The 14,505-nt window shown below is 40.6% G+C and overlaps 1 protein-coding gene across 1 annotated transcript in view; it reads right to left on the reverse strand.

Moving 5' to 3' along the window:
- IMPL1 (myo-inositol monophosphatase like 1) overlaps positions 1 to 9,946 on the reverse strand; it is a 53,273-nt gene extending 43,327 nt beyond the window's left edge. Inside the window, exons 1-2 of the mRNA XM_089995277.1 lie at positions 9,588 to 9,946; positions 8,456 to 8,523 (exon numbers count right to left, since the gene is read on the reverse strand). Coding sequence (XP_089851403.1) covers positions 8,456 to 8,523; positions 9,588 to 9,911 — 392 coding nt within the window. The 5' untranslated portion in view covers positions 9,912 to 9,946. The remainder of the gene's footprint in view (positions 1 to 8,455; positions 8,524 to 9,587) is intronic.
- Between the last annotated feature and the right edge of the window lie 4,559 nt (positions 9,947 to 14,505).

A 14,505-nucleotide genomic window follows, 5' to 3' on the forward strand; every position in this document is an offset into this window, starting at 1 on the left:
TGCTGTGCTGAAAAAAAATAGAACTATTATTCATGTTTGTGGGCTGCTGTTCACTACTGTCGTGGAAACTGCAGACTTGATTCCCCGTTGTGCTGGGAAAATACGCTTGTTGTGAGCTACTGTCTCTTACTATCGTGGGTTTTTTGTGTGTGTGAACAACTGCTGGTTGTCGTATCGGTTGATGTATGAGTGTAACACACGCTATTCCCTGTGTTGATTGAAGTCTGTCCAGATTCTTATCTCTGCTGAAACAGAAGTATATCTTCAGTATGGCTGAAACTTCGAAATGTGATTCCAAATTGGAACATATTGGAGAATATAAGGCATTTGCCAATCCCTTTTCGTACGGCTCTTCTGTAAGGTTGAATGAAACTAACTATGCCAGGTGGTCCAGAACGTTCATGATGTCGGTATCTGGACATCGTAGAAAACATATCTTGTTGGAAGACGAACCCACTGAAAAAGTGGGAAAATATGTTACCTGGGATGAAGATAATGACATAGTTATGTCATGGATCATGAATAGTGTCGAAACCCATATTGCAAATGGTTTAATTTACTATAATACAGCCAAACAGATGTGGGACAATCTTAGAGATACGTATTCACAAGAGACTAATGTGAGTCGTATCCTGCAAGTCGAACAGGAGATATATAATTTACAGCAGGGAGATCAGACCTTGGCCCAGTATTATGCATCAGTAAAAGTTGCGTTTAAAAGACTCAATGCTCACAGGCCTCTTTGTTATTCGAAGCATCAGGATCATCAAGAACAGACTATGGTTGCTCGGTTTCTTACAGGTTTATCTTCAGAATTCTCTGTTGCAAAAGTCCAAATGTTGATTGGATCAGATGTACCTACTCTTGTTGATGCATACTATGGCCTGAGTAGACTTGCGATATCTCTTCCACAATCACAGCCTGTGACCCAGTCATCTGCTCTAGTTGTCTCCTCTGGTTATGGGCGTGGAAATATTCAGAATATCAGAGAACGAGGTCGTGGACGAGGTATGGGAGGCAGAGGAAAGCTTCAATGTATATTTTATGGAAAATCTGGACATTTAGAAGATCGGTGCTGGGATAAACATGGCCGGCCAACCTCTTCTTCATCAAATTCATATGCTCTTAAAGCAAATGTTACTACTCTCGAGGCAACAAAAGTATAAAAAAATATCTCTGCAAGTGACAGTAGTATCACCCTCAGTCGTGCTGAATATGATGAGCTGATAGCTCTTCGTCCTGTGAGTTCCACCCCTCCTGTAGCTGGTGTTGCCTATTCAACCGGAAATCATCTTCATCCGACTGACAGTAAGTGGATTATTGACTCTGGTGCATCCAGACATTTGTGTGGAAATTCTCTTGTTTTTTCAGATCTAAAGGATATTAATGCTCATCGAGGAGTCTCATTAGCCGATGGGAGTTCCTCCCGGTTATTGGTCAGGGAAATATTTCTATATCCTCCTCATTACAGTTGCAAAATGTTCTTCATGCTCCAAACTTTCCTCAAAGTTTACTCTCTGTTAGTTGTATAAAAGAACAAAACTGTAGAGTAATATTTGATCTGATGGGTTGTCATTTTCAGAATTTGCTGACGGGGAAGAAGATTGGTGGAGGCTATGAAGAAAATGGAGTTTACTACCTACATCATCCAATGGGTAATGTTCATGCTGTCGTGGAACATTCATTCAGTCATGTTCAGTGGCATCGTCGTCTTGGTCACCCTTCATTGTCAAAGCTTCATTCGGTCTTTCCTCAAATTCCTTCCACCACATCATTTCAGTGTGAAGCATGTCAGCTGGGCAAGCATCATCAAAGTTCATTCCCTTCGAGTCAGAGTCAGTCTAGTAATAAAGTGTTTGAACTTCTTCATGCAGATGTATGGGGTCCTAGTAAGATTCCTACTAGGACTCAGTGTCGATACTATCTAGTTATTGTTGATGACTTCTCTAAGTTGTCATGGGTGTTTCTAATAAAAGAACGATCTGAAGTTCCAAGTATTATCAGATCCTTAATTCTTGAAATAAAAACTCAGTTTGAATCCATTGTCAAGATTGTTCGCACTGATAATGCTCTTGAGTTTAAATCAAAAGTTTTGTTACAATTTTACCAAGATCATGGCATTCAACCTCAAACTTCATGTGCCTATTCATCTCAACAAAATGGGGTAGTTGAGCGAAAACATAGGCACCTGTTTGATGTTGCCCGGACCATTATGATTCAATCTAATGTTCCTGCGTTATACTGGGGTGATGCGATTACCACTGCGTGTTATCTGATCAACCGCATGCCTTCTTCTTCCGTGGGTGATCAAATTCCATTACATATCCTAAAACCCAATTCCCCACTCTTCTCTTTCTCGCCCAAAATATTTGGATGTATTTGTTTTGTACACAAACTTGGCCCTGACCGTGATAAATTAGTTGCTCAAGCTACAAAATGCATATTTATAGGTTATCCCAAAAATCAAAAGGGATATCGATGTTATGATCCTATTTCTCGCCGAGAGTGTATCAGTGCGGATGTATCCCTCTTGGAATCCACTTCATATTACTCTAGTATCGGTTCCCCGCTGCAGGTTGATTCAGCTGAGTCTTTTCCATTACCTATACTTCCTTTTCCTTTGGAATTTGTGCCCTCATTACCGAACCAACCTTCATCCTCTTCCAGATATCATAATCCTCCATTGGTATATGTGCGTAGAGCTCCACCTCCGCAAGTGCCTTCATTTTCTTCTTCCCCTGAGGTAAGTTCTACTGACAATAGTGATCTTCATGATGATGATAACAGACCTATTGCTCTACGAAAGGGGACACGACAATATACCTTATATCCCATATCTCATTTTGTCTCCGATGCCAGAATTGGAAATCAGATGAAGTCTTTTATTTCAGCTTTATCTGCTGAAACTATTCCTCTGAACTATCAGTAGGCAGAGCTTGATAATCGTTGGAAGCTGGCTATGCAAGAAGAAATCGATGCTTTAGTATCTCAGCATACATGGGATCTAGTTGATTTCCCAGTAGATGCTGACATTGTTGGATGTAAATGGGTATATACAATAAAGTACAAATCTGAGGGTTCTATTGAAAGGTACAAAGCCAGATTAGTAGCAAAAGGGTATACTCAGACATATGGTATTGATTTCTTTGAAACCTTTTCTCCTGTTGCACGGATGGGTACCATTCGTCCTGTTCTCTCTGTAATAACCCGTAAAAAAAAAAATTTAAGATTCGGGTCGGATCTGGACCCGACCCGGACCCAATTGCGGCACCGCCTCCCTCGTGCCTTCTTTAGAAAATAAGGCAGGGGGTTTCAAATACGAAACCCCCCCCCCTCGCTGTCTCTCTCCCTCACCGCCTCCCGACTCTCCCTCGCTCGTCTGCTGCCGCCACTTGCGACCTCTCTCCGACGCCGATGCCGACCACCAGGTACGTTCTTCCTCTTCTTCTCCCTCTTTTCGTCTCTCTCTCTCTCCCATCCTTCCCCCTCGTTTCTTCGTTACACAGGGAGGGGAGGGCTGAGCCTCCTCCCTGCTTTCGTACGGCAGGCGAGGGGCGGAGCCCCCTCCCTACTTCCGTACGGCAGGGGAGGGGCCGAGCCCCTCTTCCCTGCTCTCTGCTACGGCAGGGGAGGGGTCGAGCCCCTCCTCCCTGCCCCTTTTTGTTGCGCCAGCAGGGGCCATCGGCCCCTGCCTTTCTTTTACGCCAGCAGGGGCCATCGGCCCCTGCCTTTCGTTTGCCAGCAGGGGCCTATGGCCCCTGCCTTTCTTTTGTCAGCAGGGGCATAGACCCCTGCCTTTCGTTTGCCAGCAGGGGCCTATGGCCCCTGCCTTTCTTTTGTCAGCAGGGGCATAGGCCCCTGCCTTTCGGTTGCCAGCAGGGGCCATCGGCCCCTGCCTTTCTGTGTGTCAGCAGGGGCCATTGGCCCCTGCCTTCCTGTTTGCTAACAGGGGCCATCGGCCCCTGCCTTTTTGTTTGCCAGCAGGGGCCGATCCCCCCTGCCCCTTTGTGCGCGAGCCTATACCCTTGGTCGACAGACCCGGGGAATCTTTGCAAGCTACATCGTAATGGGGACAGATCATTACAAATGTTGATCTCCAGCGAGGAATTCCTAGTGAACGTGAGTCATCTGCTCACATTGACTACATCCCTCTTTGGGCGGCAAGGCTCATTTGGCCCTGCCCCATCCTTTTTTTCGAGTCATTTGGGACTGTTGGCCCCAGCTCTATGTATTGGAGAAGTTGAGTCTTTGCCTTGCTTTTGCTTTTGTCTGGGCTTGCATGTTAATATCGCATATTTGCAGCTACGACGGATCTCACTCGCGCTCCGCGACCCGAGCCGTCAATTGTGTACGTCTGCAGACGTCAGCAAGCTCGTAACCCTCCAAGGTAGGGGAAGATTGTACGGAAGACTTGGATAATTGAATTAAGTTCAATTAAACTAAAAACGATCAATAAATGAATATATATATATACAAATATATATATATATATATATTTATACGAGTATGCACTTAACTCAAGGACGCGGTTTCGCGATCCTTGCCCTTTACCTTATGTCAGTCTATACTTGCCATCGTGTATCACGTCGAGATCTCGTGTTGCATTCTTGCTTATGGTTTGTATGTGCCGTCACGCATCGTGGCGAGGTTCAGCGTTGCACTTCTGCTTACCGCATTTACCTTGTCGTCGCGCTTTGCGCCTAGACTCTTGTTTTTGTATGTATTATTACTGCTTTGCTATTGCAGATGCCGCACAGGTTTTTGCTCTTTGCATATGCCTTAAAGGCATCCTCAGGCATTCACCTCTCTCTCTCGCGACGAGAGTTGAGATAGGAGCTAGCGTAACATCCCCGTCTAAGAAGGGGGATACCTTGCAAGGATCCTGACTCCTTGAGTATGCAGTCCTGCAGACGAGTTGGAGTTTCTGTTGAGAAACATGTTTCCCGTCTATCGAGGCCGGTGTCGAGTCATGCGAGGCATGTAGATACCCCGATAGCGGATGAGGTTATAGAAAATTGCAGGCATAATGTTGGCACAAGGTACTGCTGTTTCAAAGGATATAGTAAAGTTGATAAACTTTATATCTTTGTGAAACACTCCTGTTGAGGCTTCTTTTGAGGAGCTATACCCCCTTCATCCTAGAGTACTTGTAGTCGTGCACGACACGTCTAGTACTGCGATGATCGGATGAGACGGTCGTGCGACCTCGAACAGTGCGAAATGCACAATGCTGGAATCACATAAATGGCCTCACATTCGCCTTCACAGGCAAGATGCTCGAGTGGTTTAAAGACCACAGCATAGAGTGGGTCATTAGTTAAGCAACCCCTAACGTACCTATTCGTTTCTAGTGGTCTGTCAAGGGAGAGGACAGAGCGGTACAAACTCCAATGGACAGGTTGTTAACAACCACCCTACGGGCAATGATCCGGCCTCCCCAGTCATTGGAGTTAGGGGAAAGGGGCTACAATAAATAGCTCAGCACTTCTGCAGAAGTTGGATGCATCTGTGGCACTGCCTCCTTTGGGGAATCCTCTCTTGGCTAAAGTCGTCCCTCTGGAGCGGACTCAACTAGCTATTCGGGTTATTCAAAATACATAGAATAACAGACGCCCGAACTAGTCTCAGTTGTTTCTACGTTTTGCCCGGGCGTACCCGCAGGCCAGTAATATCGAAACATAAAGTCTGTTCACACTGGTTGTTGAGTAGTGAGACTCACTTGCACTCGCTTGCACCACTGACTCGCTTGCACTCGCTTGCACCATTGACTCGCTTGCACTACCTATTTGTTTGCACTACTGATTCGCTTGCACTACTTACGCGTTTGCACTATGAAACTGCTTGCATTGCTTACCTGTTTAACTGCATATCTGCTTTAAACTGCGTAACCTACTGAATTAAATGTACATAATTCAGTTTTCTTGTAGTCTCTCTTGTGCACCTACTAGTTTTTTTGCGAAACTAACCCATTCTATGGGTACAGGTGATGAATAGGTACTTCACGGGCGATGGCGCGATGGCAAGATGGCTTCAAGACTTTCTTCTTCCTGCTCTTAGCTCGCGTCCTGATGTTTTTGGGTCTTGTAACGGATTTTCCTTGGGACATCCGAATTTTGTACTTTTAGAACCTTCTTTTAATGAAAGTGCCTTTTTCAAGTAGCATGGGTTGTATGTTTTGGTTCTTCAGCTAACGTGCCCAAAGTGGTCAACTTGCTTTTCTAAAATTAACAAAAGGATGGTCTTCCGCTTATTTCTTAAACCAACTCTGAAATAAAGAGATTCTTTTAGTCTCTTGCCTGTTTTATGAAATGTTCGAAAGTTGAAATTTTGGGGCGTTACACTCTCAGTAGTTGTTCAGCATGGTTGGAGCTTGTACCAATTAGATGTGAAAAATGCATTTCTATATGGGGATCTATCTGAGACCGTTTACATGCAACAACCTCCAGGATTTGAGGTTTAGGGGGAGTGTCAGAAGGTGTGTAGATTGAGAAAGGCGATTTATGGCTTGAAACAAAGTCCTCGTGCATGGTTTCAAAAGTTGTTTGAAGTGATATCACGCTTTGGCTTTAATAGGTCAGCAGCCGCTCATACACTATTTATCAAAAAAACTAGCTCTGGCATAGTTGTTATGGTGGTATATGTGGATGACATCATTCTTACAGGAGATGATGTGAAAGCTATTGAAGCCACAAAGGCCCATCTTCAAAAACACTTTGTTACAAAAGACCTTGGTTCACTCAGGTATTTTCTGGGTATAGAAGTTGCCAGGAGTCGTGAAGAGATGGTTTTGTCTCAACGGAAGTATGTTCTTGACTTATTAAAGGAAACGGGAATGTTGGGAGCTAAACCAGCAAATATTCTCATGGACCATAAAGTTCAGTTGTTTAAAGAAGGGTCAAAACCGGTTGATAGCAAAAGCTATCGCTCCCTAGTAGGGAAGCTACTGTATGTAACTGTGACCAAGCCGGATATTGCTCTAGCAGTAAGCAAAGTTAGCCAGTTTATGGACAAACCAACTGAGGTACACTGGAATGCAGCTATTATGATTCTCAGATATCTAAAATCTTCTCCTGGAAAGGGTTTATTGTTCAGGAAAGGTGGAACTCTGGAGATAGTGGCCTATTCTGATGCTGACTATGCAGGATCTGTAGTGGATAGAAAATCTACCACAGGATTCTGTGTGTTTCTGGGAGACAACTTGATTTCTTGGAGAAGTAAGAAACAAAATGTGGTTTCTAGGTCGAGTGCAGAATCAGAATATCGGGCTATGGCCCAAACAGCTGCTGAATTGATGTGGGTTCGTACTGTTCTTCATGATCTTCAGGTGAATGTTTCCTCTCCTATGACCATGATATATGATAACAAGGTTGCAACATATATAGCGAACAATCTTGTCTTTCATGAGAGAACAAAGCACATTGAGGTTGATTGCCACTATGTAAGAGATATGGTTCAAGCTGGGCATATCACTACCAAATATCTAAAGTCGGAAGATCAAGTTGCAGATATGTTTACAAAACCCCTTGCTAGACCAAAATTCTCAAAATGTTGTGACAAGCTGAGCATGATTGATATCTATGCATCAGCTTGAGGGGGAGTGTTGAGAATAGGTGGTTTAAGTTTAAATCTTTTTAGTTTGAAGGTTATTTGAAATTTTTATTTAATAAGGGACTTAGATGTAATTTATTCTTTTGGCCTCACTCTATTTAACATAGAGAGCAGCCCTAATGTGATTAACGAGTTTCTCTTCCTGTGCAGCTCTCTCTCTCTCTCTCTCTCTCTCTCTCTCTCTCTCTCTCTCTCTCTCTCTCTCTCTCTCTCTCTCTCTCTAGGGTTCGGTGCATTTCTCTACAATAATTAAGCTAAGAAAATCAGAATTTTTGGTAATGGAAGCTGTTTTCATACTAATGGCAAATTTGTAAATATTATCTGTATAATAAAAATAGGATGAACACTAAGAAAAGGGCATACACTGTGAACAGATGTTGATGCAACAAACATCATAACATCATTCAGTTTTTTATAGCTCCTTAACACTTCATGCCACATAATTACAAAGATAGACTGATTTAGGAACAGCATGAAAGATCTCTAGAAGCAAGCAGCACCTGCTAGGTTTACAAAATCATCCTTGTGTGGCTGATTGGCCATTGACCAAACAAGAGCAATCCCTGCATGCAGGCCATAATAATGCCTACTATATAGGACCAAAGAAAATATCATCATAAGACACAATCTGCATTCAGTGATACCACTGTTATGTGTAAATATTATAAAATAAATAGGTTTTTCTTAGAGAAAATTTATAGTTGAATTTCATATTTGAGCAAAATTCCAGTTCAAAGCACATCTAACATCAAAACAGTCTATCCACTCCTAATCATTACCTGAAAAACCGCTATATCAACACAAAATTAGGGCCTATATAAGTTGGTGGTGAGTGAATTTTACTTACTCTGTTACTAAATCAGTTGTTCCTTTGTAAGAGATATTGCGAGGCTTATTAACAGCTTCCATCACAACCTGGAACACGTTACAAACTGAGTAAATATAAAAGGTACCTAAAATGACAAAAATGAAAAAAAAAATGTGATGTTATCTGTGAGAACTGCAAAATTACAATTACTTAAATATAGAGGCAGGTACTTTACATTAATCATCACATGATCTAAATTTCGAAGTCAACATGATACAAAACTCTTTTGTAAGTCATAAAAGACCTAGTTTTGGAAACTAAACTCTTCTGGAAGGCAAGTTTATAGCCTGGAAGAGCTAGAAAGAAACAGTTGTTGCAAGAATTAACAACGTAAACTTATTTAGGTAAAAGAACTATTGGAATTGCAAATGAAGCCAACTTACTGTAGACACCCAAATGTCAAACAGCCATCATCAGAGGAGTTTGAACCAAGAAGCCTCTCATGTCCTTTGGTCAGCACTAGTAACGAAGCTAGTGTCATTCAGATCAAACCACAATTACAAACAACAGATTTTTATTGAAGTTCATGCCTAATTATTGATATATCAGTCATTCAGTCTTTAGGACAAAAGAATATGTTAGTTTCTTAACCTCCACTTGCATTAAATTCAAGTAACGTTTATAAAGATTGCTTGTAAAGCCCATAGCTCACAGTTCTAGCATTTTTTCACATAAATCATCTAGTAACCTTCTCATTGACGTTTTTCATCTTAAATTTTTTTCTCAAATGCATCTCAATTGTCCTTCAGAGTTCTTTCCCTTTTGAGGTTTTTGGTCATTTCAGTCAGCAGATTGTGAAGAAGTATCGAATTTTTGAGAGGCATGGAACCTCAGTACGGACACCATGCACCAATCAACTAAAAAGTCGCGCAACAAAAAGACCCAAAAATTCCTGACAGAATTAAGGAAACCAACAAACAAACAAAATTGCAATCATCACTGATCATGGTCAAAACTTCCCAACCTCTCCATCATAAACAAAATTAAACAAAACCCAAGAAATTAACCAAAAAATGCACCTACCAAATTCCTGAACTCCACTCATCTTAAATCAGTAACATGACAAGACAAAGATTAAATGAAAATTTGAACAATAAAAGTAAAAACCAACCTCAGCGCCAGTCTTTGCAGCCGTTTCCACGACTTGCAGAAGTTGGTCTGAAGGGATCGGTCCGGTCGATCCGGCACCAACTTTAGCAAAACCCACCGCCTTAGCAACTTCAGATAGCTGTGCTCTGAACCCAAATTTCACATTGGGTGTGGTAAAAGTGGAGGACGGGCGCAAACCATACTGAAGGCTACTGAAGAATTGGTTGCAATTCCTATTGAAACGAAGAAATTGGTTGGTGATTTGGGGATTTGATGGAGGAATAGTGTTATTGGGTGGATGCAGAATCTTGCTAGAGGCGTTTAGGAGGGATCCAACCACAGCCATTGATGCCCTCCCCAACCTAGAGAATGCCAAGTCCCCGGCTAATCTTGCTCTTGCTCCTACCATCCCTTTGAATGGACAAGTTCGCTATCATGCAAATGGATCGGATCTTTATGCAATCCCGACCCGAACGAACGGAAATTCAGGTGGATCCAAAAAGATCATATACTCTGACGTATGTATAGAGGATCCTCTGTCGATCCTAGCCATCCAGCTAATGCACTTGGATGCCTTGGATCCGTCCACATCCAAGTGAAAATGTGTATTAACTCTAACCGTCGATCGGGCGGTTAGGATTGAATGTAGAATGCAGCATATCATATGTCAGATGATGAGATCCGTGTTTGGGTGAATCAGCTCATAAAGATAAGGTTTTGTTTGTGAAATTTCATACAAGACCTGGGTTCGATCATAGTTCTGATTAAGCCCTATGATTTTTCAATATAAAAAGATAAAAAAGTATTATTTTATTGGTTATGGACCAATTCTATAGTTCATGTAATCCTTATAGGGTTCAGGTATGGTTTTTCTTATAACAGACTCTATAAGAATCAGGTCTGATCCTGGTATCCACACCATCCATTATACACATCAGTTGTCTCCGATCACCCAAAGTTGCATCGATGCATATAGTTCAACTATCGATCTGTTGAGCCCATTCATTGTGCCAGGTCTATCTTAATCCTCTTTAAAACTAAAAGATACCACCTTCTCTCAAACCCAAGAGATAACCTCTTCCTCAACAACAAGAGATATTCGAACGTAATTGTCAAAGAAGAGTCTTTTGCGCTTGATCTGCTCCTAGGCCCTATTGAAATTAGACGATTCAAGCGGTGGAGACTGATCTGGAAAACATGGTTGCTTATTACTTAGTGGTTTGTTTGGATGGCACACAATGATGCTACTTTCCGTCAAATTCCGGTCATCCTTAATAATCTTGTCCATAAAATCTTAGTTGATGTATATGCGATTCTAAGTATGCATCTTAGAGACCTCACCTTCTGTCTGACGTTCACTCATCGGTGGTTTCTTCTAATGCAGAGGATCTTGATTGAGCTTGATTTTGTTGTTTGTTGCTTGCTGGCTGTAGTTTTTTTTTCTTTAGCTTTTGTTTTTCTATATTTTAGTTTTGTTTTTTATTTTGTTCGGTTCATGGGTTCAACATTTTGTTGATCCTCTTTCGGCTCTCTCTCAACAACAAGAGAGACCAACCACCAAAAGAGCTACACCCTCTCTCTCTCACACACACACACTTATGTCAAACCCTCAAGAGAAGCATACATATTGCCTTCTCCTCCTCTCTCTCTCTTCATTTAATGCTCCAAATAGCAACCTACGCATAATATGAACCAAGTTCAACCAAGCCTTGAACTTTATTCCTTTCGTGGTTTTCCTCTTTTTACCCGTAGTCGGTTTATTCGGTATACCAATTAACGCCTTGTGCAAAACATGTTGAATCAACACACTATTAACCCTCCTTTGCCAAAAGCCAAAGTTTCCTTTCCATTAAATTGCTCTAACCTCAAACTGAATACTCAACCATCGTTGAGGCCACCTTGGATCTTCCTTCAAACCGGAAACTTAGATACTACTTGTTGAGATTTTGGGGCCCAACCCCAGGATCATGCTATATGTCAGATTCAATATTGACAAATAAGGAATACATAAAAATGCAATATAACTTGCAAAGAAGTAAACTATGCACAAGAATACAAATTTTACACGGGTAGACAATGTGCCTATATCTACAAAGAGAGTACCAAGAGCCTTATCATTAATAACCAAGATTACATATTAATACAAGAGACAACCAAAACCAACTACACCCTGAACCTTGGTCGTCTTCAATCACCTAAAGTCGTACCGATGCATGTAGTCCAACTATCAATCTGCCGAACCCATTCACCGTGCCATATCTATCTAAAAGAATCAGGCCAAACACGATTGCATCGAAACATACACACAACAATTAACAGGGGTTTAAGTGGTTTAGTGTAATACTTTGCATTTTTCAAAAATTAAGAAATTTAATTTAATTTAATGTAATGGTCATTTTAATGAGAATTTGTTAATAATTAATTAATTAATATAATATAATTAATAATACAAATTAGTGTATAACGTTGGATCATGGACCCTATTGTATATGATCTATAGTTTATATAGGAATCTAATTATCTATTATAATTAACAATTTATTTTTTTAGATAATTAAAAAACATAATTAGGGATTTAACTAATTAGGATTAGGTTGAATATTTTTATCCTTCCTTGTAGAGTCTTTTAGAGAGAGAGAGAGGGGGGTGAACGTCCCATGGGGTTCTCTCTAGAAGGGAGAGAGGCGCCACATAGGATGGAGGTTTGAGAGTCCAAGTTTAATTAGGAAAGGTTAGGTAAGAAACTTAATTGGAAAATCTTTTAGAGGGGTTTAGATAGAGTTTGAACCCAAGCAAAAAATCTCAAGGGTGGGGTGTCCCATAGAGAAATCCTTTAGAAAGATAAATGTAGTTGGATCTTAGTAGGAGACCCACCCCCTGCTATATAAGGAGGGAATTTATCCTCAAAGACCCATTCATGCTTTTTAGAGAAGAAGGAATAAAAAGAAGAGAGAAAAGCGAAAGAAGAGAGAGAAGAGAAACTCATTGGGAGAGAAAGATAACTTGGGAGAGGAAAACTCAGCCAAGTCGAGGTAAGTTTCTTCGTTATTTTTTTGGTGGCTGACCGTAGGAGCTGATCATACTTGTTTTCCTCTTTTTTTTTGTTATGGACTAATACAAGGTTTGTAAATTCACCTTGGACAACAACATTGCTTTAGAGGAGAGATTTCAGATCTCTTTCGCATTTTTTCAGTGTTTCAGGAGTTCTTCCTGGTGTTCAGTTTTCGTTCGCATGTTCAATATTTTATTTTTTCATATTCATATCAAGGTACGAGATTTCTATATTATTCAACATGTTTAGGATTTAGTATAGGTCGATTCGAGCATGGAATCATGTTCCTGCAATTCGATTTAGGCATGATTTATTTTAGAAACCCTGTTTCGCTTTTATAATATTCGTTTTAATTTGTAAGAGAAATTTAACTCATTTTTCAGTTAAAATTATTTAGATTTGTGTTAGATACATGTCAATTAGATTTGATGTTTGCAACATGATAAATATGTCTATGACTAGATTTAATATGGTTTTGATGGATTATAAATCTGTTTGGATGCTTTTATAAGCCTAATGTCTTTTTTGAAAATCGACTTTGGAAAGAAATATATTATTTTATGTAGAAACATTGGATTTTATGCTTGATTCATGTTATGAATTAGATATATGTGTTTACAACATGCTTAGATGTTGTATACATGTTTATGAACTGTGGTTGATGAATAAAAATTGTTAAATTCATGCTCTTGGTATTTTCAATGAAATATGTAAAGTTTTTAAAGTGTTTATTGAAAACTATATTCTATTTTGTATTCTTATTTTGACCAAACTGAAAGAAAATTATGATTCTCCAAAATGGTGAACCAACAATGATACACTATTATGATCGAGCAGGGTGGTATGCCAATCGGGTAATCCATGATGAGTTGCATATTGTGGATGTGTGAATCCATTTTGTTCTTTTAGTAAGAACGTATGATAATTTAAAAGATGTATAAGAGACCTGAACAACTTATTCATTTCATTCCTTGGTTATTTGCTCATAGTGGTGGAATCCTTGGATGGTAGTTATGGGAGACTGTGAGGATACTAAATGTTGTGGGTATTATTTATCCCCAAAATTTGATATGGAGGTTCGTGTTCTTAACTATGGTTGTAGGAAACTTTCTACCATTTTTACCTAGGGATGGTGAGGTTGGCTCAAACTCCGCCTGTGTAGTTATACACTGCCGGTCCCAAGCCCGGATAAAGGAGGAGGGTTGCGGTAGGCCTGTGACAGCCAGCATAAAAACTTTGTCATATCCTATGAAAATGAACCAATATGAGAATTTCGTTGGGGCGTTCCCTACTGAGCGACGCGCTGTACTCTCTAGGCCCGGAGGCAGTGATAAATGTGCAAGGGTTGCTAGGTCGTCGCCCAGAAGCGACGCGTCACACCGGCGCCCGGGTGTGGTGTCAAATAGGCAAGGGTTCCCTCACTTTGTTGGACGGGTGGGGGTAAAGAAGTTAGTCCAAGACCATAAAATTAGGTTAGCCACTTGGAACATAGGGTCTTTAACTGGTAAGTTGGTAGAGTTAGTAGATGTTATGTGTAGGAGAAAGATTGATATTTTATGTCTTCAAGAGACCAAATGGGTAGGTGAGAAAGCTAAAGTGATAGAACCTTGGGGATATAAGATTTGGTATACAGGAATAAATAGGAATAGGAATGGAGTAGGGATTGTTATGAGTCGTCAGTTTATAGATAATGTAGTTGAGGTCCGTAGGAAGGGTGATAGAATTTTACTTATTAAATTAGTATTAGGTACGGATATTATTAATATTATTAGTGTTTATGCACCTCAAGTAGGTTTAGATGATTCCATTAAGCATCAATTTTGGGAAGATTTAGATGGAGTAGTACAAGAGACATCTTATGGAGAAAAGCTTTTCATCGGCGGTGACC

Source organism: Nuphar pumila, chromosome 2, assembly GCF_984573655.1.
Source record: "Nuphar pumila chromosome 2, dmNupPumi1.hap1.1, whole genome shotgun sequence".
Taxonomy (NCBI): domain Eukaryota; kingdom Viridiplantae; phylum Streptophyta; class Magnoliopsida; order Nymphaeales; family Nymphaeaceae; genus Nuphar; species Nuphar pumila.